The sequence below is a fragment of the Tauraco erythrolophus genome, chromosome 1 (genome assembly GCF_009769465.1).
Source record: "Tauraco erythrolophus isolate bTauEry1 chromosome 1, bTauEry1.pri, whole genome shotgun sequence".
Classification (NCBI taxonomy): domain Eukaryota; kingdom Metazoa; phylum Chordata; class Aves; order Musophagiformes; family Musophagidae; genus Tauraco; species Tauraco erythrolophus.
Genome location: NC_141465.1, coordinates 32,272,233 through 32,297,994, shown reverse-complemented (window position 1 = coordinate 32,297,994; position 25,762 = coordinate 32,272,233). Strand labels below are relative to the sequence as shown.

The 25,762-nt window shown below is 46.7% G+C and overlaps 3 protein-coding genes across 7 annotated transcripts; 1 reads left to right on the top strand and 2 right to left on the bottom strand.

Moving 5' to 3' along the window:
* The first annotated feature begins 4,622 nt into the window (after positions 1-4,622).
* Positions 4,623-5,382, top strand: C1H21orf140 (chromosome 1 C21orf140 homolog). The gene is given in 2 exon segments (XM_009982142.2): positions 4,623-5,005; positions 5,007-5,382. Coding segments are annotated over 2 exon segments (759 nt in total).
* A 7,640-nt stretch (positions 5,383-13,022) lies between these two features.
* Positions 13,023-21,923, bottom strand: SMIM11 (small integral membrane protein 11). Of its 5 annotated transcripts, none has more exons than XR_015223036.1 (6): positions 21,893-21,923; positions 20,910-20,971; positions 16,798-16,910; positions 14,948-15,127; positions 13,540-14,269; positions 13,023-13,185 (listed from the first exon to the last, which is right to left on the bottom strand). XR_015223036.1 is itself a non-coding variant. In XM_086631949.1 (6 exons), exons 4-5 carry the CDS (start codon positions 16,816-16,818, stop codon positions 14,960-14,962), a joined length of 189 nt encoding a protein of 62 aa, XP_086488075.1. In that variant the 5' UTR covers positions 16,819-16,910; positions 18,949-19,049; positions 20,910-20,971; positions 21,893-21,923; the 3' UTR covers positions 13,023-13,185; positions 14,948-14,959. The 5 variants fall into 5 exon arrangements, 2 of the variants coding, with proteins under 2 accessions (XP_086488075.1, XP_086488065.1); XR_015223038.1 differs by having other exon boundaries at positions 14,228-14,269; XR_015223037.1 differs by having other exon boundaries at positions 13,540-13,714.
* A 2,070-nt stretch (positions 21,924-23,993) lies between these two features.
* KCNE2 (potassium voltage-gated channel subfamily E regulatory subunit 2) lies at positions 23,994-24,371 on the bottom strand. Its single transcript, XM_009989094.1, has one exon. It carries the CDS (start codon positions 24,369-24,371, stop codon positions 23,994-23,996), a length of 378 nt encoding a protein of 125 aa, XP_009987396.1.
* Between the last annotated feature and the right edge of the window lie 1,391 nt (positions 24,372-25,762).

Here is a 25,762-nt window from a genome sequence, read left to right as displayed (position 1 = left end):
AAAATGTTAAATTTTAAAATTAGCAACTTAATTTTAGCTGCTACATGTAATATAATACAGCAGGAAAACCAAAAGCATCCACTGTTTGCCTAACATCATGCCTACTGTTTATGTGTATTTCATTACGTTCTGTATTTCATTATGTTCTTATTTGGCATTTTAAAATAAAGGGTTTGTGATGATTTTTAGCTTGCTTATAGAATGTGCTGACTGGTAACCTAATAGCGTAATTACTACTGAAATGGGTAATTGGTATGTAACTGATAATTTATATCCTAATTGCTTCATTAATAGGGACTTTGTTCATGGGTAATCATTACTTTTTTTATTTGGCTAAGTGGTACAATAGAACTTGGTGAAGCACCACAAAAGTGCATGGGCGGAGTGTCACTGCTCAGCCCCCACTTGCATACCCAGGTAGTGATGGAGGAGCCGGCAGCAGGCAAGGGCCAGGTCTCCCACCTCCTTCCCGGGAGGAGCAGGAGGCCGCTGAGCCTGGGCATCCCTGTGAAATGCTCCATGTGCCACTGAGGCCACCACTCCATGCCGCTGACCCCTGGGGGGCAGGTACCACCCCCAGCCGGTGCCCTGCACGCGGGTGCTGGGTGCAATGGCTGCATGTGCTGCAGGTGATGGAAGAAGATGAGCGGTGCCAGCGCTGATGCCCAAAGCACAACCTTCTGGGTGCTGCCTTATTGACAGGGGCAAATCTTGCTGGTGGGGCAGCAGGGCGAGAGCAGGAGGCTCCGGTGCAACAGCTGAAGGCTAAAAGAGTGATCAGAAGTGCCTTTTCCCAAATCCCAAATGCTCTTGTGAGGCAGAGGCTATGCCCAGAGATTTTGCACCGCGTGGCCATGCTAGCGAATGTCAGAAGTCCAAAACTAGAAAATGAGGAAAGATCTCAGTTCCAAAGTGCTCACTGGCTACCTAGACATGGGCTGGGAGGAAAAAGAAGCAAAACTTAACACAGCAGACTAAGGGTAGCACAGGAAATAAAATACGTATTTTTGTGTCTCAGTCCAGTGCCTTATGTATGCTGCCTAAGTTTTTAAATGACGTTGAGATGCTGGGACCATGAATAACTGTTTTTAAAGCAGGTTAACACATGGGTTCATGTCATGTATATGTATGAATGGGACAGAGGAGAATCCACTTCTCAAATAGTTACTCTGAAAAGGACATGAAAGCAGACCATCCCTCCCGTCTCACTATATATCAGCCACATTATCATTAGTACATTTGTAGCCAGTTAGGCTCAGACAATTCATGGGGGTTGAAGGAGCCAGGGCCAGCTGGAGATGTAGGCATGGTGATGCCAGCTGACAGGCTAAGAGAGCCATGGTGTCTTTCTGGAACAGCACCAAACTACAGTGACACAGACCTTGTCTGCGCCTAAGCCTCACAAGCAGAAAGGCTGGTTTGTACCTCCTTCATCTACCTCGCTAAGTCCCTTCACCGGCATATGAAAGCACAGACAAGCGCTCAGCCTCCAGCAGCAGCCTGTCTCTGTCGCTCAGCGTTTCACCTGATGCTGCAAAACCACAGAAGCCTGGAGTGGTAGAGCAACAGTTTCAGGATTGTTCACTTTAGGGGGTCCAAACGGAGGAACACCAAGCCTAATATTGCTGGGCAGCCCCAGCGGTACCTACATGCGTGGTCCAGTTCAGAAGAGGACTGTGCTCTTGAAGTGCATTTCCTGACAGCTGCAGCTGTGCTTTGGTTTGCCTCATGGAGCAGGCTGAGGGCACACAAACGTGCTGGGCACAATGGCTTTTGGCCTGCGGGCAGCCTTCAGGGGACAGCAGCACAGGGCTGCTGCTTGCCACTGGTGGCAGAGGCAGGTCTGAGAGGGTCGAGGTGGGCAGCATTAGAGTCATTCTTAGCCTGGCACAGCCAGGAGGCCTCAGGGACGAGCCCGGAGATGGAGGACGGGGAATGAGAGGGGAAGCCCTACCTCACCTTTAGTACTTGGGGACATGGCCTTGATGCTAAGACAGTTGTTCTCCTGCCTTGTTTCCTACTGGTGTCCATTCACAATCAGAAGGTAGCTAGAAAGCAAGAGTAACAAAAGCAACATGCCCTTTCTATGTCTATCTCAAGGATGACATGCTCCAACTTATGTTTGATCAAATAAATCCTCTCTGGAGAGGAGACAAGGAAACGACACCTTCAATTTAGGTAACAGGGAATACGATTTGCGGTTCCAGTGGATGTCAGGGGTGGGATGCTTGTCACAGGAACCAAGAAGAACTAGGGAATAAGATTTCCTTACAGGTAGTTCTTTTCAACACTTTACATTCAGTTCTTGAACAGTGAGATCCCTAAATCAGTGTTTTGGGGGACCTCAGGCCATAAACAGGCCTCTAAATGTGCACTGTTCAAAATTAATAAGCATCCAATAACTCCAGTAGGACTATTTATGTCAGGTTATGCTTTGGTATACATTTATTAAGGACAAAAACTAACACTAAAAAAGAAAGGTATATGAAATGCTAATAGAGATGAGTCATTATTATTTTATGTTGTATTCTCGCATGAATATGTACTGCATATTCAAGGATTTATTTTCATATATATACAGTCTGAATCTGCCATCATTTTGCATCTGGCTAACAGTTACACCATAAAGGCTTCTTTCTGGGGGTATACCCTTCTGATGTCAAATTTCCAGACTTCTGCTCTCCACGTGATGCTGCTTGCATGATGAGCCTCATCACTCATCAGCCTTATCACTCATCTGCCTCAGCAAGGAGAGTGTCCAGACAGCTGAGTTAGACCTCACTAGCCATGTTCCTTTTCAGATACCATTTGACTTCGGTTTCCCACTGTGTTAGGGGGAAGAAAAACTCTTCCAGAGGGGATGACATGGACTGTGGGCTATCTCAGTTTCAAAGGTGGGCAAGGAAACACATGCCGTCATCAGGGACTGACACGTTTGTGCTGTTCAGCCCCATCTGGCAGGCTGGCGATGCTGCTGGCATTCACTCCCAGCCTTGTAGCTACCGCTAAGTGTGAGCAATTTAACAGCCTTGTGCTGACAAGCTCGTTCCTGCAGTAAAATTCTGCGTGTGCATCCGGAAGGAGGAAGAGGGACAGATAAGCAACCAGATGGGTCAAAATAGTCTTCACTTTCTGTTGCTCCACAACCTTCCCCTTCTCCCCAAGTCGGCTGCAGCCCTCGTTGTGCCACGAGCTCCTGTGCTCCTGTTTGACTCACCATGGCAGCAGGGTGGTCCCTGCCCAGTCTTCTGCTCTGACCTCCATTTCAGCCTGTTTGCTCACATAACACCACGTGAGCAATTTTCTTTTTTCCCTATAATCCCTTCTGTTTCTCTGAAGTTGTTGCTTGCCCTTGTTGGCGGTGACGGTGTTGGTGTCGGGTTCAACGTGGGTTCCTCAGGGGTTCATCAGCAGGGCCAGCCCGAAGCGGAGACACGGTGCACAAAGTGGGAAGCTAGCGGAATTCTAGAAACCAAACTATACCAAAAAATACCTCACCCTGAAGTGACATTTGAGGTGTCACTTATTCCTTCCCTCCTCCAAAGCCTGGAGCTGGGCAGGCTGAGCACAGTGGACTTTGCACGGGCTGCTGTGCTATGATTCGAGGGCTGGAGCACCTCTGCTATGAAGACAGGCTGAGAGAGTTGGGGCTGTTCAGCCTGGAGAAGAGAAGGCTCCGGGGTGATCTTATAGCAGCTTTCCAGTACCTAAAGGGGGCCTACAGGAAAGCTGGAGAGGCGCTTTTTACAGGGGCATGTAGTGATAAGACAAGGGGCAATAGATTTAAACTGAAGGAGGGCAGATTTAGATTAGATATAAGGAAGAAATTTTTTACATTGAGGGTGGTGAGGCACTGGAACAGGTTGCCCAGAGAAGTTGTGGATGCCCCGTCCCTGGAAGTGTTCAAGGCCAGGTTGGATGAGGCTTTGGTCAACCTGGTGTAGTGGAGGGTTTCCCTGCCCATGGCAGGGGGGTTGGAACTAGATGATCTTTAAGGTCCTTTCCAACCCTAACCATTCTATGATTCTATGATGCTATTGGGCACCGGGCACCAGGCATCACCTCGCAATGCTGCCACAATTGAGCCCGCCTATCAGAGAGACTCATGTGGGGGTCCAGAGGTCCTCCTTCCCCCCCTAACAAGACACCTGGGGTTGAGCCGCCTCCTCCACCTGGGAGGATTTCAATGCCGCATCTTCCATGAGGCCACATGCTTGCCAGGGAGGGAGAGGATGGTTTCTACCACTGGTCTCAAAGCTCAGGTGTTGGCTCACTCTCCATGCTGACGCTGGGCAGCTCTTTCCTCCACATCCCCATCCCTTTGGACCCCTTTCAGCAGTGCCTGGCTGGCCCACACACGTACACAGGGCCCAAGCATCCACTCAGTGCTGTGAGAGAAGGAACCGTGATGTTCAAGATGAGCAACGTCCTGACCAGAAGCTGCTAGCTGCACAGTTGCAGCCTACCCAGCCTGATGGGACCGTTGCTTTCCAAGATGCCTTTTGATGTGCCACCTGGAAGCCCCTGGTGGTGTTGCCGCTGGTTGGTGGTTGGGGTAACACCATGGCAACGGGCATATTGTGAGCTCTGTGAGCATCCTGCACGGGCCTTGAGATACCAGCATGCAGCACTTCGCAAATCCGCTCCTCAAGCACATAATTCAAAGGGGCTTCTTTGATGACACTTCGAAGAGGCAGTGCCTGCAGTATTTAAGAGCTCTGAGGACACTGCAGCTTAATGGTTTCAACACCGTTTTTTTAGGGGAAACAGATACTCCAGAAAGTCTTATAACAGAAGAAAAAGCAGCCAAGGAGGCCAGCCTGCGTTGGCCGGTATGGACACTTGTTCATGCTGGCAGCCACCAAGGATGGGTGCCCTGGAGGTACAAGCTGCAGCTAAGAGGTGATCTGCCCATCCATCAGCAGAATGGTGTCTTTCAGGAGTTGTGTGATTCTCTAACCGCCTCCTATGGGAAGTGCGTAATTGTGATGAGGGATAAAACGCAGCCGACACATGGGGGCAAAAGATGGCAAGGAGCCAGAGACAAGAACTCGGCTGCCAGTTCCACCAGAGATCTACATGACCAGTATCGAGTGTTGCCCTGAAGTTGCTAGAGCAAACGGCCATGAGCTTCTTTTTGTGCCTTCATCTTACAACTGTCTCTATCCTATGGATGTTGTCTGGTCTTTTTTGAAATGGTTTATTATAAATAACAGGAAGGACTTTGCCCTGAGGTCTATTGAGAGGACTCACTCCTATAGGTGTATCCTCTTCAGTGACTTGATTGTTAAAGGAATAGAGAAGATGACCCCAAACAAATGGAAGATAGTGATTGACAGAGTGAAGAGATGGGAGAACTACTACCTTGACACACTTTCTTAAATGGTTCTTCCTGCAGCCAAACTTCAAATGTGTTTTGATTGGTGTTGAAAGAGTTACCCTGCTCCAGCTCTGCTGAGCCCTTTCCTTCAAAGGGTGTAAACCTAAAAAACCCCATGTCAATAGCATTAATAAAAGAGATAATTTTAAATCTAAATGTTTTATTTTAGATGTGTTCCAGGACTAGGTTGGTATGTGCTATGTTTGCTTTGGGAAGGGACAGTTAATTTGCCTTTTCACAAAAATGGGCCAAAGCATGCCTAAGATCCAGTTTAGCTGGCCTTCTGCACAAATTCCTGTTACGGGAGTTATGAGACTGTGCCTTGGATGTAAATGCCCTTAATAACGAGAAAGACTGGGCTGAAAAATGAATTCTGTAGGTCAGGCCTGTCTTTGACCCCAGTGGGACATCTGCTCCTGAGCAGGGAATATGCAGGACTGTGACCGACGCCAGAGTCCACGGCTTAAAGAAGTTGGAAGAATTTAATGTGACTTTCTCATCATATACACATTAATATCTGATGTCAGCTCAGTCGTTCATTACACCGAGTACCTTGCTTCCATCAGCGCTCTGCAATAAACATTTCAGTGATAGGTAAAAGAAATCTTTCTAAAAGCGAAGTTCCTTTCTAAAGCCTAACAATTAGTAGCTGGTTCAGGCTTCAGAGCCTGAAGAGTTCAGTCTCGCAGGATAAAATATGGCACTCATCATTGGAGATTTTCTTTACCCATGACACCGATTACTGAGATGTAATGGCTTCTTATGGAATTGAGTTCAAAAGATTATTTACGAGTGCTGCAAAGTAGTAGTTCTTAACAGCAGGTTTTTTCAAGTTCGTTGAAAACTTTCTTGGTTTTTGGTAAGTGGCTCCCAACTTAAATTCTCTGTGTTGCTCGTTACTGAGTATGTGTTTATGGTGTACTTCTAAGAGAACTAAGACCATAAAAACATAAAAGAAGTAAGTTATGAGATGATTCACAGGTTCACTAAAACATTTCAATGCACTGAGGCAAATCTGTGCAGTTTTTCTCCTGTGTGTGGAAACCATCTAAATGAGCATTGTAATTTGGTGTGGCAGAGAGACATCTAAAAAAGGGAGTCTCATCTACCTTCAGAAGAATCCACGCATGCAATTCTCTAGAGCTGAGATGTGAATATACAGAGAAAAATAACCATCTTTTCTCAACTTCATATTCATCAGCAAAAACATCTGCTCATTTTTTACAAGTATGGATGTAGCAGAGAATGGAAAATTAGGTGCTTCAAATGCAAAGAGGAAAGAGTGGAGGAAAAAGGGGAGAGACTGGAGAGAGCAGGAATGTTTTATTGACCTGGTATCATGGCCCTGAATATCATTTCACATTGCCTTGAAGCAGCAATTGCTCCACTAAATATCGATGAATATGAAGCCGTGTGAAATCAGCATGAGGAAAGAAATAGATCTGGTGCCTCTTTACCACAAGGATAGGCAGTAATTGCACAGTAGCTTGGTTTTCTTAAGAAACAAATGATGCACACCCCATTTTCCCAATGACTGTTTACCTTCACCCGATGACATTGCACTGTACTACTGGGGAGAAGTAACAGTGCGCTGTAGTCAAATCAGCACAAACCCGATGACTTCATTGCTGTGTTCTGGATTTACATGAAGAAGAACGAGACCAAACCTGAATGGAGCAGAGTCCCAGACTGCTGCCTCACCGCAGCTCAGCCTTACTGGTCTCTGCTGCCATGGCTTACGCAGTTAGGGGTTTAGGGCCTCATTGCAACACTTCTTCATTTGTAGGGAGTGTCTTCTGCCATCCCTAATTCACAGTGGAGTCCATGGGATCAGGTACAGAATCACCTGCTTTCCATCCATTTCAGCAATGAGGAAGTATCAAAAGGAAGTAATTTTTGTTACAGGAATTTATCAGTCTTTCCTGTTTTGTATTCTTTGGCAAAATGAGGGTGAAGCCTCCATGAACAGTTTAATGGAAACAAGCATGAGGAAAGAGGAAACATTTGGTGCCACATCTCCCAGAGAGCAACGGAAAAACATCCTTTCCCTAGAAAGGGCTGGGAAAGCCTCACTAAACACCTTCACTCTTCCCAGCCTCCCGCTGGGAGGTTGAGGACTGGCAAAACTTTTCTACCCAGTCCTGCTTAATGTGTATGGAAACCTGCGGGAAGGGAAAAAAAAAAAAAAGAGTCTGAAATCAAATGAACTTTGATATTTTATATAAAATCTTCTGAGATGAGTCGTCTTCTTTCTTCCTCCCTCCCCCTTTGCTGCTGCGTAAGGGTAATTACAACCCATGTTTTCCACAAAACGTTGTAACCCTTTGTGCTGAAGAAAAATATTGTGGCTCATACAGTTCTGACTCAACTGGTAATTTAGGATGACAAGCAATTCCTTTAACATATGACTAAACAAGCTAATAGGAGGATGTTACCAAATAGCGTGCACCTTATTCAAGAGCACTTGAAATAGCATGCAGGAGTCCAATGTCTTCTTGGTAGGATTTTGAATGCCTATTATTTTATGAGGTTTGCTGGCAATAGCTCTTGTAGCGAGGCTCAGTACACTTGACCATTGCAGGAGGTCAAAGCAAATCTCTTTGCTCCCACTCATGACTCTCTCCATGTGACTGAAATGCACCACTAGAATAAAACAATTAAAGTATCTTTGCATAAAGAGGAGAGGCAGATGCAAATGCATATGTTGATGAAGAAGCTGTAACAGATGTCCCTCTGCTGTAAGCTAGCCGGAATGCAAATCACCTGAATTTTCATGATGTCTCATTGACTAATTACTTCTAAATGCTTTTCCAAGCCTCGTCTTCATGGAAAAAAAACATTTATTTTCCTCCAGCTCATGAAGCAGGCCTGTAATGATTCGCTCAACACATTTTTTCCCTATTTTCAAGTCCTCTGTCCTGATAGCATGCTGTAACCCATGGTACAGATGGGACAAATGCACTTGGAGTGCACTGGGCGAGAAATGCACAAAGGAGGGATGTAGGAACAATGTTCTATGTAAGAAATGCAAAATAAGAAAACTCTTTTGGAAAATCAATACATATAAAAGCCAGACTCATTTATGTGACTCAAACTGCACTTAACTGTCAGTGTCTTGTTGGTTAGCTTTAAGCCTCCTCAAATCAATGAGAAACACTAAGCCAGGAAATGAGCCTGAGTTTACACCAGAGGAATACCAGTCAAAGCAACTCAAAAGAGCCATAAGACTGGGAAAGTGCCACACTGTTAGAAGTTGAGGCATTGGAGAGCAAAACCAACTGATATGAGGAAGTTTGGGGAAAAAAGAGACTAATAAAAAAGGATAAATCACTTATGCTGTATTTCTAGTGATCAACAGGAAACAGCTATATACATTCTCCGCTCTGTGACAGCCATCTCAAGAGCCTTTGGACAGACTGGAAACAGTCTTGTGGTTAGGCAGCCTTTGATGCTGGTACACACAGACATTTTCAACACCTCTCTCATCACAAAGAGGGAGAAGTTGATGCCATAGGGAGACACACATGAATACATGCCTAATCACTTATTTGTGCCCAAATTCTTTCTCTACAGGAACATATGAGTCCATTGCTATGTGGATAACTGTTCTAGCAACTACTGAGTATCTCTGTTATCAGCTGGAGAAGGGCCAGCTGGTGCTCTGATTATCCCCGAGTTTGGTAGACACATATGCCAATCACGGTCTAGCCGAGCCTAGATGATATGCTGGGCTTGCTTCAATAGCCAAGACAAACCAGCTTCAAAAGCCAAAGCCAAACTGTGGAGTGACATGGGTTGTGAGTAAACATTCAGTCACCTCCAAGTCCTCAAACCAAGTAGTCACTTACAGCCATCCTACCTGAAAATGGCTTTTGGCACATGTCCGGTGGGAAACTTAAACTCAGGTTTTAGAAATTTTACCTGATCTGTCTCCACACACATGGGTTGTACATTTGTTTTCCATGTGATCAGGAGCATGTCGGACACAAGACTCTCACAGGGTAGTCAGCTCCTTCATGTGAGGTCTATCAGCTCCTCACTAAACTTGACTTGAAGGCTGAGGTTAGTAAATAATAAATAGGGACAGGACACAACAAGTTGATGCATCTTCGGAAGCAATTTTGAAGAAATGGTGAAGGCTGAAACAAGTGAGTTTCAGTAGATTGAAACTCTACTGGTTTCTCCCATGACAGAGCTGGAAAGGGGGCCATGAGAGTTTGCTGCAGAACTCCTCTTTGCCCAGAGTTCAGGCCAGGGGGTTGACAGTCAGCAGGCAGGCAGAGATGCTGACTGTCACAGCTTAAATCTGAAATCAAGAAGAACCGTGAAGGACTCTAGCCCAGACAGAACATTTCCAGGGCTTTTATTGAGAAAAGCCAGAAAAAACAGCTGGAATTGCTGATCCCCAAGAAAAAAAAGTGAGGCAGGAAATGTTGGAAATAGTTGTTTGCAAGTGAGGCTCTTGGAAGAGCTGAAAAACATATAGAATCATAGAATCCTAGAATGGTTAGGGTTGGAAGGGACCTTAAAGATCATCTAGTTCCAAACCCCCTGCCATGGACAGAGAAATCCTCCACTACACCAGGTTGCCCAAAATATAGCTCCCTGACTTGCAACAATCTCTCCTGACCTGGAGCACTGCTCAGGGAGCCCTGCCTTCCTTCAGCACCAGTGCTGTTGTGTTTCTGGTAAAAGTCTTGTGGCCCTCAGACTAAAAGCGCTCAGTGGTACTAAACTCAAGCTGAGTTCATTTCAATCAAAGTCTAAAATGGATAATGAGAAAACAGTCCCATTGAATGCTTCTTCACTTATTTTTCACTTTAAGGACTACAGATGCCCACAGTCACTGAGCTCCTTCAGGCTGGAAGAGCCCTATTCCAGCAGCCACTTAAGTCATCTCAGAATCTGTGAGCAATTATTTTTTTTCCCTTGAAATCCCAACAGCTTCTTTCTTTATTACTACACAAGGATTTTGGCTTTTGTTTAAAAACACATGGCCTTCCTGTCAGTAGAAGAAAGCCTAAAGGTGCAAACACCAGAAGTTTAAAAGCCAGTAATGCTTTTATTTTCTCAGTCTTTAACACTTGGCACTGGTGACGATGACAACATCTGACCGCGAAAGACTTGTGCAAGTAACGTACTGTGTAAGGTTAAGCTGCCCATCTACACGACACGAATGCTCTTTTTAAAAAGAGTAATTTTATGGAACAGGGGAGAAGGAGAGACTCTGTAGTCCTGTGGGCACCAGAAGAGTGTGATCTGGTTCACTTTCTGGAGTGGGAACATCTACAAGAGGATCCTGTGTAGATCCCCTGCTAACAAGCTGCACACTCACACACGGCGCACTTCAAGGGTCTCTATCCTTGCCGCCTCCTCTCACTTGAAGAAACTCAATTGAATTCTCTATTCCTCTTTCAAACTTGCCAGGACTAACTGTGTAACCCTTCTTTCAGTAAGAAACCAGACTTCGACGTCCCCAGCTGCTTTCTGGACAAGAAACTGAAACAAATCTGAGCTGCTGTCTCCCCCCAGTGTCAGCATATATTCTTGTTCAACTGCAGCATATAGGATGCCCAAGGGTAAAAAAACCTGCTGCAACCTCTCCAGGGCTAGCACAGATCAAAATTCTAGCCTGATATGTCACAGAACAGATATTGGTTCAGGTTTGGGAATGGATAAGATCTCTTCTTATTTTGGAAACCCTAGGATATCAGCCTACTGCGACACCCATCACAAGCTCTAGGGGTTATCTATGCTGCAGTGCCGCTCTGAAGTTAAGGAAAAAAGCAGCCAAATTGGATCAGATTTGAAGTCTCACACATACAAAGAGGTTTTCTGATTTGGCTGTAGAGGCAAAAAGGTAGTGATGTGGAGGACTTCTGAGGAGACTCCTCACAGCTGCTTTCTCCTGTGTTCAAGCCAGGGACAAAAAAGAGGCTCCTTGCATTAATTCCTTTATTACACGTTTGGCAAGGTAGGGCCCCCAGATTTTAACGCCAGTCTTGATTACTTTGGGTGCTAAATGGTTCCCAGTTGGTGCCCAATTGCCTTGATACTAAATGACTTGCTTTAAAGGGAGATTGTGTACCTTTGACTCTGCTTACAGAACAACCATAGTGAAGTAGAAAATACCTCTGCTTTCAGTTTAAAAAACACACAAAAAAACCTCGTTATTACTGTTGGTCTAGAAAACACTACTCTTGGTTGAGAGCCTAAAAAAATCTAGATTGAGGCCAATATTCAAAGGTAACCGGTGACTGCATGGAGTCAAGACATTGCTTACTTTTGAAGCTGGTGGACATTACCCAGGCCTGACAATTTCCTGGTAAGTTTGGGCGTGTGGCTTAAGGAAGTACCTTGGTGCAGTTTCCCTCAATAGCTGTTTAATGGAGGTGGTTAGCAGCCTGTTCTCTCTGAACACCACAGAGCTAGTTAATTAAACTACCATTCAATTCCACCTTTGCATAGACAGGTGACAGATGATGACTTCCCGTAGAAGGAAACTGCTGGTTTACAACTGGCACTACGTATTCCCTAGCTTGGCAGCCCTGAGGCTGCCGTAGGGAGGATACTGCTCTACCCCAGGAATGGGTTTCTGCAATATTTACATTACCCAGTCACCAAGGTGACCATATGGACAGCGAGATTTTAAAAAATCACTGCAGTTCCTGGTGAGTAACTCCGCCACAGCAAGAGCTCCAAGTGAGGATCAGTCGTATCAGCTGCACACAAACTCAGCCAGGTGGCACATGCCGGACAGACAGTGAGCAGCGTGGGCTGGTGTGACCACAGCAGTCACCTCAGCCCACAGCGGCAGGGAGAGGGCAGGAGCAAGCCGTCCCTGAGGCCTCCCACATCCTGCTGGGCTCCCAAGGCTTCTCCAAGGGCCCTCCACCTCTCCTCCTCTCCACTGCCAGATTGCAGCTTCATCTTAGCTTCTAGAATATCCAAGGATCTAGGCAGTGCTTTATAATGGAAACACAACGGCAAATGTGAAGGCAAACGTGTCTGTCGGCACTGCTACAAGTGCCTAAGCCTTTATTTCTATTAAAAAAATCTGTGCTGTTGATTAACCTACCTTGACCAAGTTAGCTCACCCTCCAGGATTTGGTGTTATTGCTCGTGTAGGAATAGCTAGCAACAGTAAAAAAAAAAAACAAAAAAACCCCAACAAACCACAAAAACCCTCTCTGCTTCATAGGCCGAGTAGTGGAGAGCCATACACAGTTCTCAGATACTGTGCAGAGCAAAATGATGAAACTTCCCCAAAGGTTTTCATACTGACACTGTGATTTGCATTACTCTAAGGAAGTCCTAGGTGCGGAAAGTGGTTTGAGAAAGACAGACCTGCCTGGAAAAACTCCTCTCCTGGGTTTGTTCATCTGGATTCAAGAGAGGGCCCGCAAGCCTCAGACTCACACCCCTGCAAGAAGCAGCTGCTCAGAAGTTGCAGAGCGCCCTCCCCATTTCCTTCTGTCTGTCCATGAACCTCGAACACACCCATGATGGATTCAGAGTGGTTTTCTCTTTAAAACCAGCCAATCTTTAAAAACTGCCTCCCCCGCAGCAATAACTGTAGCATCTGAGTAAGCAGCAACCAAGGCCATTACTTTTTTTTTTTACAAAGGATTTTTTATTGCATAAATAGAGGCTTAGATATTTTGCTGTACATATAAAAAGTTGAGATACGGTTTACGTGAATGTTACTCTCAAGGGTTTTATTCCTTTGACACATCCTTCATCTACAGGAAGGCTTCATTCTCCCAGGAAAGGAATCCAACGCAAGCTGCCAAGTGTCTGAAAATCTGCAGGGTGGGGAAACAGCAGTGAGAACAGCAGGCATGATATGCTGGCAGCACATGGGCTAAATCTGCCTGCCCACGTGGCACGCTGCAATTGGAGCTAATCACAGCTCTGACACTGGAGAACATTTTTAGGGTAGGAGAAGTCACCCCTTCTCACAATCCCGTTATAGAAAAACATGTCTGACAGCCCAAGAGATGGCAGAATTTAGGACAGACTGGGCTTCTGGTAGGTGACACTGGGTGACTGGGCAAGTAGGGTATTTTCTATGAAATCAGAGAAGCTTTAATGCCAGTCATTCAACAAGGTCAACGTCACATGCTGGATACAGAGACCCTGTGGGATGAGCTCCTTACCCTGGTGCAGCAATCCCTTGGGCTACAGACTCTGCCAAAGAGAACTCCCTAGGACCCAACGCTGCTCACACAGCACGGTATGGTCTCCTCCTTACAAGCAGCAGGCTTGCTCACTTGCAGGGCAGCCCATCTCTCATTTGTTTAGCAATAAAACTCCATATAGCTTTGACTTATTCTGCAAAACCAGAAAGAAGTGTTCTCACACCATTTTCCAGGGGCTAGCGAAACTGATTTAAAGTAAAAGTTTTAAATGGCACAAGTCTGCCCAGAGACAAGTCCTCAATCTGATGTAAACAGGAGACTGAAAACCACCTTTGTTCTTGTTGTTTTTCCTACGCGAATGAACCACTTCGTTCCCATGGTTATATCCAGGGCCTCATTTCTAGTCACAATTTCCAAATCCTTGTAGCACAAAATAAAACAGTGATAGGTTTGAAATCAAAACTAGTAAACATTTCTAAAAACTGAAACTCTGTTCATGTGTGAGGTGATGACCTCAAAAGGGGAAAGTAGGTTTTTTAGTTTAATAAAGAGTAACATTACATCAAACTCCCACTGAGTTTACAAAGGGCAGGCAGGAATAGAATTCCCATTTTGCTGCAGAACAGAAAGATGTGAAACAAACTGATACAAAAATCACACAGCAAACAAAGCAGGGAATATAATCTTAGCACTAGGCAGTACTCACTTTGCTAACGGACTTGATCCAGTTAGGCAATGATTGCTTAAACTTTGAAAACAGAGGGAAGAAATTCAGCACTCAGGGAATGAAAACCCAAAACTTTAAGAAATTTTGTAATGTTCATTTTGGTCTTTTATGCAAAGATGTCCGTTTTTTCTCAGTGAGGTATATATGGTAGATGTTACACAGCAAAACCTGTAGCATTCCCATTACCTTGGGAAGTTTCGTGGCATGAGATTTGGCCCTTCCAGCTAAACTATATACAACTTGTCATGCATTTAACTAATATGGAATGGCTGGTTCTTTTCTATCTTAATTTTGTGACTTAAGGCCAAGAGGTCTTATTGTATCATCCTGTCTGGCATGCCTCTCATGCATTTTTTTTCCCAATTTAACCATCTCTTTATGCAGGAGGACTTCCTGTGCAATTGGTTGGGCATAAAAAATTCAGGGAGATTAAGAGCAGAAAAGGAATACTTTGCTAAGATCTCCTAAATCATGAAGCATGGCTGTCAAGTTTTCTGGTGAAAACGGCAATTCCTACAAAGAATGGGCATGATATGGGTGTGCAAATACATTGAAACATCACAGGAGACAAATGTTCCAAGAACTCAGATACTGGTGATAGTTCTAATTGCACAATCCAAACGTATCCAAGTCAAAACATCACAAGATTAATATGTCAATGCCATTATCAAACACCAGGATGTCGAATAAATTCTATACCTGAGAGACTCTTCAATCATCCTTCTTCTCTGCTTCTGCTTTCAATTTCTCTTCACGTTCCCTCTTCAGTTTTTCTTCAATTTTTTTGCTCTGGTACATTTTTACTCCAGCAAATGCTAAGCAAAGAATCAATGTTTTAGCTGCCAAAATGTACATCAGCAATGGGAAATTCTCCAAAGCCTGAAATGCAAAATAATATATTTAGGCAGTTACTGGAACACTTGGACAATTAAAAATGTATCTACAGGGATGCTATACAGTGTCCTACAGAAACAGCATTGTTCAAAGCAATGGTAATGCTCGTCTGTTCATGCATTCTTGTTCTGCAGGAAACTTTAAACTAGGTAGATCAGGTAAGTCTAGGAGAAAGAACAAGTTCACTTCACTCAAGTTTGTATATGAAGCCCCTTTGAACAGGTCTTTGTTGCTTTTGCTTGCCTTACAGCAAATGGAATATTGGCACAGTCTGGAGCTGAAAAAGGGGAAGAGCTGAATATCTTAGGACAATTGTAAAAGTGGAACAATCCTCACATGAGTCATGGATTGGTACATAGCAGCTATCAGATGTGATCCACCAAAGACACTTTTGTGCTACTAGAAATTTTAATCCCTGATAGCTTTGCAACTTGCCCAGATCTGGAAGGCATAGATAAATGCCTTTAAACTGGAAAAAATGTAAAAAACTCACAGCCTCTAATGATTCAGTTTCAGGAGTTTTTAATGCCTGTAACCACTGAAATTGCACAATATATTTCAATGTATCACGATATTATAATAGTGTTATAAAAGCATGCCACTGTAAGTGCACATGGAGTGGAAGACAAATGCAAATGGGTAACACTGTGAATTTCGAATACAAATATAACAAGGGTGGCACAGGCACTCAGTGAAAGATGTCAATTCCAGAAGAATATTGAAGGTACATGAACTTCCCAGCCCACTGTTTCAAAGCACCTGGCCAGCAGGATCAGTCCAGTCATTCAGTGTGCACAGCAGGCCCACAGTGCCAGCTCCCCCTCAGCAAGCCTCCCAGTACTCCCCGTATCCTTAGCAGGCCTTCCAGCACCTCAAAAAGCTGTTTGGCCATTGTCAAACTACTGAATTTAGAAAAAGCCTTGTATCCATACACCATTAGTGTGTCCCCTTAAAGTCTACAAATCAGAGTCTCAAGTGGGGTCTTTTTACAATGCTGAACTCTACAAGCTGCATGTTACCTTTGACATCAGGCCATTCCCCTTTAATTTTGCAAAAAATCATCATCCTCTGTCAATCTCCCCACGTATTAAAAATAGCAATCTCTTTAAACCACAGCTCTGCAATACCAGAACAGTAAAGCCAAGGCTTGGGGTTAGCATTGCTTTCTTGATAAATGCTTTGATTTCACGTTAAAATTGTTAATGCATGAGGTACTTGCTCAAACATTTCTTTTTCTTATACACACACTCTGCAGAGTGTTTATGGCCCCAATACACTAAAAGACATAGTGGAGAAAACACTCTCCAGTAACGAATGAGCTGAGGAAAGAGCAGCTGGAGAAAAGCCCAGAAAGAGGAAAGCCAGGAGGAGCAGAGGTGGGCAGAGTAGAGCTTGCCTACCAGCACTGCGCTCAGGTCTAAAGTGTGAGGCTCCAACAGCAAGTACTGGGGCCAGTCCGCAAGGTGCAGGCATGTATGGCAAGAAAGGACAACGACGAGTGCTCTGTCCCTGAGGTGCAGAGAGTGTGGTGGTTACACAACCTTCGCCTAGGCAAGGAAACCATCTTTGAACACAGGACCCACCCAGCCACATCTCACATGCATCTGCTTGAAAGAGCAGAAATTCACCACTTTATGAATGTGAAACAACCTCACCTTCCAGTTAAATGCCACCATCCTGGCTGCGCGATGATACTGTCTGTCCCGCAGCAGGCTGCGCCCAGCACCGAGCGTCACACTTCTAAAGGCACAGAGCGGGACAGGAGCATCTTGAAGAAATGGAAATTAAGAAAGAATTAGCCAATCTGTTTCTATTCAGCATGTCCACCCTGCACCTCTCTGACAAGCTTATCTTCGGCACAGTGACCAGCAGTACATCAGTGCCACACAGCTCAGGAATGACCTACACGGGCCTTTTTTGGAGCTGAGTGACAGGAGCAACGTCCGTGCTGCTGAAGGACAGGGGTTTGACAGGCCCTGGGCAGGTGCAACACTTGCGCAGAGCGGAGGCTGTGCTTCCACCACACGCAGCACATCCCAGCAGTTGCCCAAGCGAAAACACAACACTGGCTGCTTTGGAAAGCTTGACACGTGTGCACATCACACCGCCTCACTGATGTCTGCGGCATAGCGGACAGAAGTGCACCCAGAAGAGCTGTCTTGTGGTTTTTAAGCCCATCTGCCCATCAGTTCAGAGCCTGAATGTCTAATGAATCCTAGTATCTAATATCATTTACCAGTTCTCTTTGATTTACTAATAAATTAAATTCTCCACACAGCCCATAATAACACAGAAGTGAACCAACCACTCACTGGATCCCTTGAGTGGTCAATGTACATTTCAGAGATGAACTTGGGGGCTGAGAAATGCCTGAGGGGATGCTGAAGGCAGCAGCACACAGCCACAACACCGCCCTCCAGTCTCTGCTTGCTGCTCCACCAGTGCTGACACCATTTCAGCTGCTGGATTTCAAACTAAGCACATTTCCCTGCCTGATCCCCTCAAGGTGTTTCCTGTATGTGTAACAACAGAGTCACTGTCGAAAAGCAGGAGGAAGCTCTACAGCGTAGTCTAAACCTTCGACAGCATCTGAGCTGAATAAATGACCCTCGCACCACAAAAGCTGCTGATGACCTTTCTTCAGAAACAGGGAGTCAAGTAAATGTTCTTGCAGCTCCTGCGGTGCTCAGCCAGCGTCTTCACAGACACCCTCGTTTCCCCACCTAGAGAGTCCTCTTCTCTCCTGCTCCCCCAGCTGCAAAATCCTCACCCTGGAGAGGCCACCCCGGAAACATCCCCACAGAGAAACACCACTGGAGATCTCTGTTACTGAGATCGAACTATGCTGAAGCAGTGGCGTGACCAACACATTTGTCATTCAGTATTCACTGTGTTGATCCTGAGTTGTGCAGCTCCCTTCTCCTGTTGAGAAAACATCAGGGCAGCTGTGAACTAATGAGTCAGTAGTGTTACACCTCCAAAAAAAAGGCATTTTAACTTCTGATGTTTCCTCCAGAATTTCAGCAGCCATTAAGATTTGAAGTCCTTTGCCAGATGGTCACAGCAAAAATCCCATATCAGAGCAGAATCTGGTTCTTAGTTCACAGTTCAGATGGCTACATGCTTCTCAATGAAACCCAAGTTACACACGGCTGGCCTGATCTCAAGGGACTCCACTGCCCAACTGGGGTGTCCTCATCTCAGAATGCTGACTTGGGTGGGGCCTTCATCAGACACAGTCCTCACTTTTCTCCTAAATTACTGTAAATTCTGCGCTTCAGTCGGAATCATTTTTGCAATCCGTTGTAAAAAGGCAAGAATTCAGCCATTCAAAGACAGGCTAGCATCTGGCATATGATGCTGAAAACGGGGGCTTAGTGATTTTTTACCTACAGAAAAAGTTTTACGCTCAGCAAACGTTACACGAGCCCATCTGTGGGGTCTGATTGCAGGGTACTGTCCCACCAGCCAGAAGCAGCGTACAATGTGTACGACAGTGTGCACTCCTGTGAATGCTCCTGCTTGCGAGTCAAGGATTTAAGCATTCAGCGCAACGCTTCTGTAATATTTCTGCTCTGCTGAGACAGGAGCTCAGCTGAATCTGCCTGAATTGTGTATCCACCAGGAGTAGCTGCACTGAAGTCACAAAGGATGGGAAGTAAAGAAATTCTCCCTTTGTTCTGAAAAGCGGTGTTTTGATCTGAAATGCTTCCTGTGAGAGCTGACAATTTTGATGGTCTGTCCTCACAGTGTCTTCTGTGCTTGGAACTGAGCAAGGAAGCCACTGTTCTCTCCATGTTGCCTACCGACATCCTGTGCCACCAGCCTCTGGTGGTCAAGCGCTTCTCCACGTTTCGCCTCTTGACACTTCCAGTCACCATTTTGATCCAGACCTTACCAAATGCAGCTGAAACCCCAGGACAGAAAAATATGTTTGGAGCTGGGGCATAGGGCAGGGAGAAGAAAGTGGGAAAAGGACAGAAAAAGGCAGGATTCACTTTACAATTGAAAAAAAACAATTAGCACTGAGGTGATCAATTCAGAAGCAAAAATCTCAGACACTGTACTTTCAAGGTTGTGGTATCTTAAAAGCATGCAGGCTAATAAACAGCTTAAGTTTCATGTTTGCCTTTTCGGAGGCAGATAAGGCACAGATAGGAGTTGAGAACACATCTACAGTCAGGCATTGTTCGCTCCCCAGGAAAATGCAAGCTCCCTTAACAAACATAGCGCTACTGGGAACGGAGACTGGGCCCCACGGAAGGTCACTATTACCTTCACTCACAAGAAAGGAGGTCTCATGTTGAGCCACGTGAGAAAGAAACAGGAGCTCTACGCTCCGTCTGAGGCCCTGCCAGAGACTCTGTGACAGAATCTCCAAAATCTAACCGTCATGTACTCATACACTCCTGTGCAGGGTAGGATAAAACGATATCACTCTGACACGTATTGGTGGCCTTCTCCATGACTGCACCTCACAATCACTATCCTATTTACGCTCAGATCTCCTCTGTGAAGCAGATTAAACTACTGCAGATGGGAAAGGAAGAGAGGGTCTGCCCGTACCACACACCTCAATGCTGTACTAGCAATCCTCAGTTAGCTGCAAATGCTGTGAGGTCTTCTGGGTCCAAAGCAGCTGGAGAGAGTCACCAATGCAGCCCTAGAGGCTCATGTCCTCAGCAGAGCTAAAGAGCTCTCAGGCAGGGGAGCACCAAGTCCCAGAGCTAAACTTCGGCTGATACCAGCCCCAGGATCTCTGCACAATGCTGTGTTGTGCAACACAGACCACCCCAGACAGACTAAGGAGTTGGGCCCCAGTCAGATGGGAAGTCTGTGGCAGAGCAAAGAATTGAATCCAGGTCTCCCAGCCACTGAATTACAGTTCCAGTCCACCACAGCAACCACATCACAGCCCAGCCACTCACGCCATTGTTTGCTTATGCAGCGGCAGAGTATCAACTGGCCGGCACGCACCAGAAAACATCTACACAGGCATCTGGGCACTCACAAACCCACTTGAGTTGTCTTGGCTGAAAGTCTCACTCACTCTGCCAATAACTCCATCTACTCAACAAAATGAGACTTGAGATATTCTTTTGTCTGCTGCGGACTTCTGAGCAACTCCAACTCATCCACTTTGTGAAAAGCTATAAAAGTCACCAGTCACAAGGCCTCAGAAAGTAGCGAGCTACTACTAGGGTTATATGACTGCATTTAAAATGGAGTGATGGCCGAGTACGTCCTGAGCTACAAAAAGAGTTTCACTCCACCTGTCTCTTATTGCAGCTTTCTTTAATGCACATATTTCAGGAAGCAAAATGCATGCTTCCCACATGGACAGTCACTGGAAGATCCACCACTACATGTGACCTACTGCATGATGCATCAGGCTGAGCATCTGCAAGACAAGATCAAGCCTCCTTCTCAAAAAAAAAAAAAGACTACTGGATCACAGGAAAACACAGTAGTATGGCGAAGCCCAAAGGCTGCAGAGAAACACAGTGGAAACAACTGCGAGGCAGAGCTGGTGCACTAAGAATACATCACAAGTCACTGCCACAAGACGCAGCGGTTATATTAAGTCAGAAGCACTCAGACCTGTGCACATTTACAGCTTTTATGTGTAGGTGGGTCAAGACATTGCTCCACATAAAAAGACCTGTGTAATCACTCAGTTTATACTAGTGTCACTGATAAAGAATTTCCTAAACTAACACCAATTCAAGAAAAACCAAAAACATAAAGCCATAGAAGATCTTCATACCTGAAGAAGCAGAAATGAAAATATTAGTGATTCCTCTGGCAGCTCCTCACATCCTCCAAACTCTGGAAAATAAAAACAGAGCAGATGGGATGTATCAATCACGGCACCTGGATTAAAATAATCAAATCAAAACCAAAAATGTCAGTGGCACATCAGACCGTTCCTCCATGGATCCCAGGGCATCATTTCAGCCACGTCCCAGAGTCCTTGCAAGCTGCTGGCCCTCCCTTGCTGTCACCACCTTGGCCTAGGAGGGTCTGCTGGGCTGGCAGTCTCCCCTGCCTCCACCCCGACCCCAGCTCTGCCGTGAACACCTTTCCTGCTCCCTGCAGCACCAGTGCCCAGCACATCCAGCAACCCGCACGTGTGCTTGAGAGAAAGATTTTTTCCAACAAACGATAACGTCGGATCCCTCTTTCTTACTTATTTGCTTCCGTTTTGTTCAAGAAAACAACAAAACTTGGAAAATTCATACACAGGAAAGTGCACTCCGAGGGGGCCGTGCATGGCAGCCTGCAGTCATGCGCGGGAGATGACCAGCTCAGGCCTGCCTGCGCTTCATGGCCAGCCAGCGTGTCCCGGCAGCTCCAAAACCTCACACCGCCTCCTCAGACTGGCAGGGGGGCAGGCAGGGAGCCAGGGGGCAGGAAAACAGGCCAGGGAAGGCAGGCTGGCCAGGAGCCGGCAGGCAGGCAGGGGGGTGGGCAGGCAGAAGGGGAGACGAGGGAGGCAGGGAGACAGGACGAAGGGCAGGGCGGGCAGGAGAAGGCTGAGGGGAGCTGAGGGTTCCGGGGCTGGCGGACAGCAGGCCGGAGGGGCAGGCAGCAACGCATGCAGAGCGGACCGGGCCGGGGCGGGGAGTCGCCCCGCTCCTGCTCGACCTGGCTCGGCCACCCCCGCCAGCTCGCCTCCCGCCTCCCTTCCCCGCGGACGGCCGCGCCACGGACGGGTGTGGGGGAAGTCCCTGGAAACGCGTCTCCTACCTCACGGGGCGGCCATGGCTCTGGGCGGGAGGGCGCGACAAACTACATCTCCCAGGAGCGGCAGCGGCGGCGGGGCCCGCCGGGGCAGGGACCGGCGGAGCGGCCGGGGCTCCCCGCCTCGCCCCGCCTCGCTGCCGGCGTCTGTCCCGCCAGCCCGCGGCGTTCCGGCCGCCGCCTGAGGCCGCAGCATAAAGTAGCCCCTTGTTCCTTCCGAAAAAATAATAATTCTGAGGTAAAGCAAGTCCCACATGTCCCAGAGGGGTAGGTGCGAGGCAAAGCAATCCAGGTCGCCATCCTCAGTTTTGCCGTGCAGCCTTACGGCGTCTGCCCGCCACCGGGAGCAGGACCGGGCCAGCGGCAGCAGCTGCCGCCTGGTTTCGGCGGCGAGCGGGGCCTGAGCGGGTCGGTGCGCTGCTGGGGACGCCGGTGCGCCTGGGCGAGTTCTCCGGGGTGCTCCTCCGGCCGAACCGTACCGAAAGGGGCGCACGGTGACTGCAGCGTGGCCGCGGCCCCGGCCCGGGTGGCCCCAGGGTCCCACCGCCGCTCGGTGCCCCACGATGTCGGCGCTGTACCAGCCCGCGGGGCCCGGGTGCGGAGCACAGCCATGGTGGGAGCGGGGGAGCTGGCAGGCACTCACAGGCCGTCTGGGCAAGCGAGGCAACACGTGCTTTCCGTCTGGGAAAGGGGGCACGGTTGGTGGGAGAGGCTCAGCAGAAGGCTGTGGCGGGACCTGACAAGTCTCCGGTGCTCACGGACTGGGATTATGCAAAGGCTTATTACTGTGCCCACAAAAGTCGCGTCCAGAGCGTGACAGCAGCTGCTGTGCCAAATCTCGGGACCAGTCTCCAAAACAAGCCAAAGCTTCCCAACAAAAGAAGCCCTTTTGTTTTTCATTTCTTTTTAACATGAGCGAAAGAAAGTTTTAGGAAATGCAGTGCCAGACATGGCCGAAGTGTTTCAGCCAAAAATTTCTAAAAACAAACAACAAGCCCACACGATAGGCAGCCAGCATGGGAACTTTTAGCTTAAGCAATTTAAGTCTGGCAACATGAATAGGAGCTAAACCCAGAGTCTTACAAAAGGAAGCATGTTTTGATATTCGAAGTATCACCGGTTCTGCTTCTAATTATTCCCTGAGGACCAGCGTAGTGGTACTTTAGCAGCATAGGACAAGATAAACCATCCCGAAAACCCACTTCCCAACCAGCAGAAACCAGTACCCAGCGTGGGAAAGGAAACGCAGCAATGGGACAGGCTTGATAGCTGGATATAGGAATTCCTCCTGTGAAAGCCACAAGGCAGGATCTCAGTGGTTTATGCTGAGCCCTGGCTGATGAGATGTTACCAGCGCCTCCATCACCCAGCTTGCATCTCAGATAGATTGCTCTGGAGAACCAAGGAGCACCAGAAGAAACAGCTTGGCCAGCTATGGGCTTGAGGACAGATGACAAACCTCTGGAAGCTACCCTGGACAACCAGGACATGCTCCTAGAAGAGACTACTAGTTTAGCAGCTCTTCTGCTATAAAACAGGCCTTGTTAAAAAAACATGAGTCAATCTTTGCTGCCAATGAATTATGAAATAAAAATGGAAGCCAGATCATTAAAAAAATAGTTTGGCATGAATGTGTGTAGGTTTAGGTTACTTTCTATGATTCATACCGTAACACATTGTTCAGTCAATAGATGGAGATTTTGATATTTTACTGTACGTTTTCAAGTTATTTTTAAGATAGGCTTAAGTCATACAGTTTAGATCTAAATCAGCACTTTTGACCAATAATTCACAGTTATTCTGAGGTGAGAACATCCAGATCTACTTCTGGATTTCAAAAATGCTAAAAAGATCAAGTTATTCATTCTCTTGGTTTTATTTTCCTGGACAGAATATGAAAGCAAAGCACAATCGTGTTTTTCTTGGGAGTTCCCCGAGCAGCTGTGCCAAAGTCCTTATAGGAAACAATGGTGTTGATTTCTTCAGCTCTCCGTTACACATTGACCTGTCTATAAATTTAATTAACAGTTTCACAGCTATTTTTAATCACAGTGAAGTTCCCTGCACGTGGCTTTATGATTTCCTCATGGCTGGTGTTCCCACAAAGTTAAGGTGATCCAGAGCTTTTTTTGTCCCTTGCACCCAAGTTTTCATGGATCACACACTTGAGGTCTTCCCGATTCAGAACTTGGCTTTTATACTTCTCGTGCCAGTCCTCAACGATGTACTGGTGATAGGGGTCATTGGAGTGCTCTCGCCTCTTTGATTTCACAGTACTCACCAAGATCGCCACAATAATGAAAGAGAATATCCCAATCATCACCATCAAATAGAGGATAACATAGTCAAAGTTTTCAGCATCAAGCTTGGCTTGCAATTTATTCTCCGTCTCCGTCATGTTTTTCCTCCAGCCATTCATGTAAGTGAGAAAGATTCTCTTGAAAATATCTTCCACTGCCGAAGTGAAGTTTTGCATTTCAGCCATCCTTGCAAGTTACAGTTGCTAAAGACAACATGATACTTATTTTAATCAAATATGTATAATAAAACAGTTACATTGGTTTCTTTTGTGCGCATTATGACCATTAAATAATAACACCTGCCACTTGGAAGTGTAGTACCAATTTTAGATCAGTTGAGAATCCTCATCTTTGAGTGGTTCAGTATGTTCAGAGACCCAAGGAGGTCTTACTCCTCTCCTCAATCAGATCACTTTCGGTCTGTGGGAAGCCAAATACGCCTTGGTGAAGACCAGTGAGCGTGGGCCCTCATGACCCACGTTACAGGAGTCGAGGCACGCTGCCTTCCCTACTGAGGCAAAACACCGAGTGAAGAACAAGCATTTTGCCTAGGAGAAGACAAGGTACAGAGCAGGTTCTGTAAGGGCCAGCACACCACTACTCCAGGGAGCTGCCCAGCATCGCTTGAGGAGGGATGTGACCTTCCCCCTTTCCTGTTTGGTCTCAGACATTGCATCTGGTGGTGTGAAGGCTGGTGTACTGTGCAAGCGCAAATGAGTCCATGGGAGCATAACAGCCAGACAGCTGACTCCTAAATGGTGGCCTGATAGACAAAGGAGGGACAAGGATGCAGAGCCCCATACCTGGAATAGCCTCATGGGCCGTTAGGGCCAGCCACCCCAAAGGGGCAGGGACGCTGAGTAGTGCTGCAAAGCCATGTCTGTCCTTTTCCTTTCCCAGCTATCCCAAAGCTTGCCACAGTCACACCCAGCTGCTGCTCAGAAAACCATGAATCAGGTCTCCATCCCACACGAGACATCCCCCTCCAGCACGCTTCTGCTGGTGAGGCGAGCTCACTCCCGCTCAGGGACAAGGCTGGCCTGGTTTCATATGGACACACCACGGGTACCCCTGCACCAGGGCCTGTCAGGAGCTGTTGTTTTCAAGGGTATTTCTCTAAGGCTGGATTTCAGTGTTGCTAGCAGAGGGGCAAAGGGTGGCAGAGGGACCCTGCTGAGGCTCCCAGGCTGTTAACCCTTGAACAGAGCAATGGGTGTGGCGGGGAGAGATAAGAGAGAAATACCTGCTCAACAACTGATGACTTGTCAGTCTACATAGTCCCCTGATTCAGTTACTCTGTGCTGATCCATCTGGTCCTGCTTGAACTGTACTAGGTCTGGGGCCGAAACCATCACATATGGACTCCGGTAAAGGAGTTCTCAAGAAGCTCTGAGAAAAGCCACTGTCCTTTTCTGCCTTTCCTACATAAAGAGGAGGATGTGACTGGATTGCAGCCTGCTAGCCTGCAAAAAGCTAAGGCTGTAGTAAAGCATTTCAGTCCGATGTTCCTGTATAACACCTGTCCTTTGATGCTTCAGGCCAACTAAGCCCTACAATATGTGGTAAAACTTCCGAA

What these genes read in the sequence shown, in the direction of transcription:
- SMIM11 (XM_086631949.1), bottom strand. Translation starts at nt 16,818, where the DNA reads ATGGTGGCATTTAACTGGAAG. An exon ending in TGGTGGCATTTAACTGGAAG is followed by an intron (nt 15,128 to 16,797) that starts GTGAGGTTGTTT and finishes TTTGCATTTCAG; the next exon opens with GCTTTGGAGAATTTCCCATT.
- KCNE2 (XM_009989094.1), bottom strand. Translation starts at nt 24,371, where the DNA reads ATGGCTGAAATGCAAAACTTCACTTCGGCAGTGGAAGATATTTTCAAG.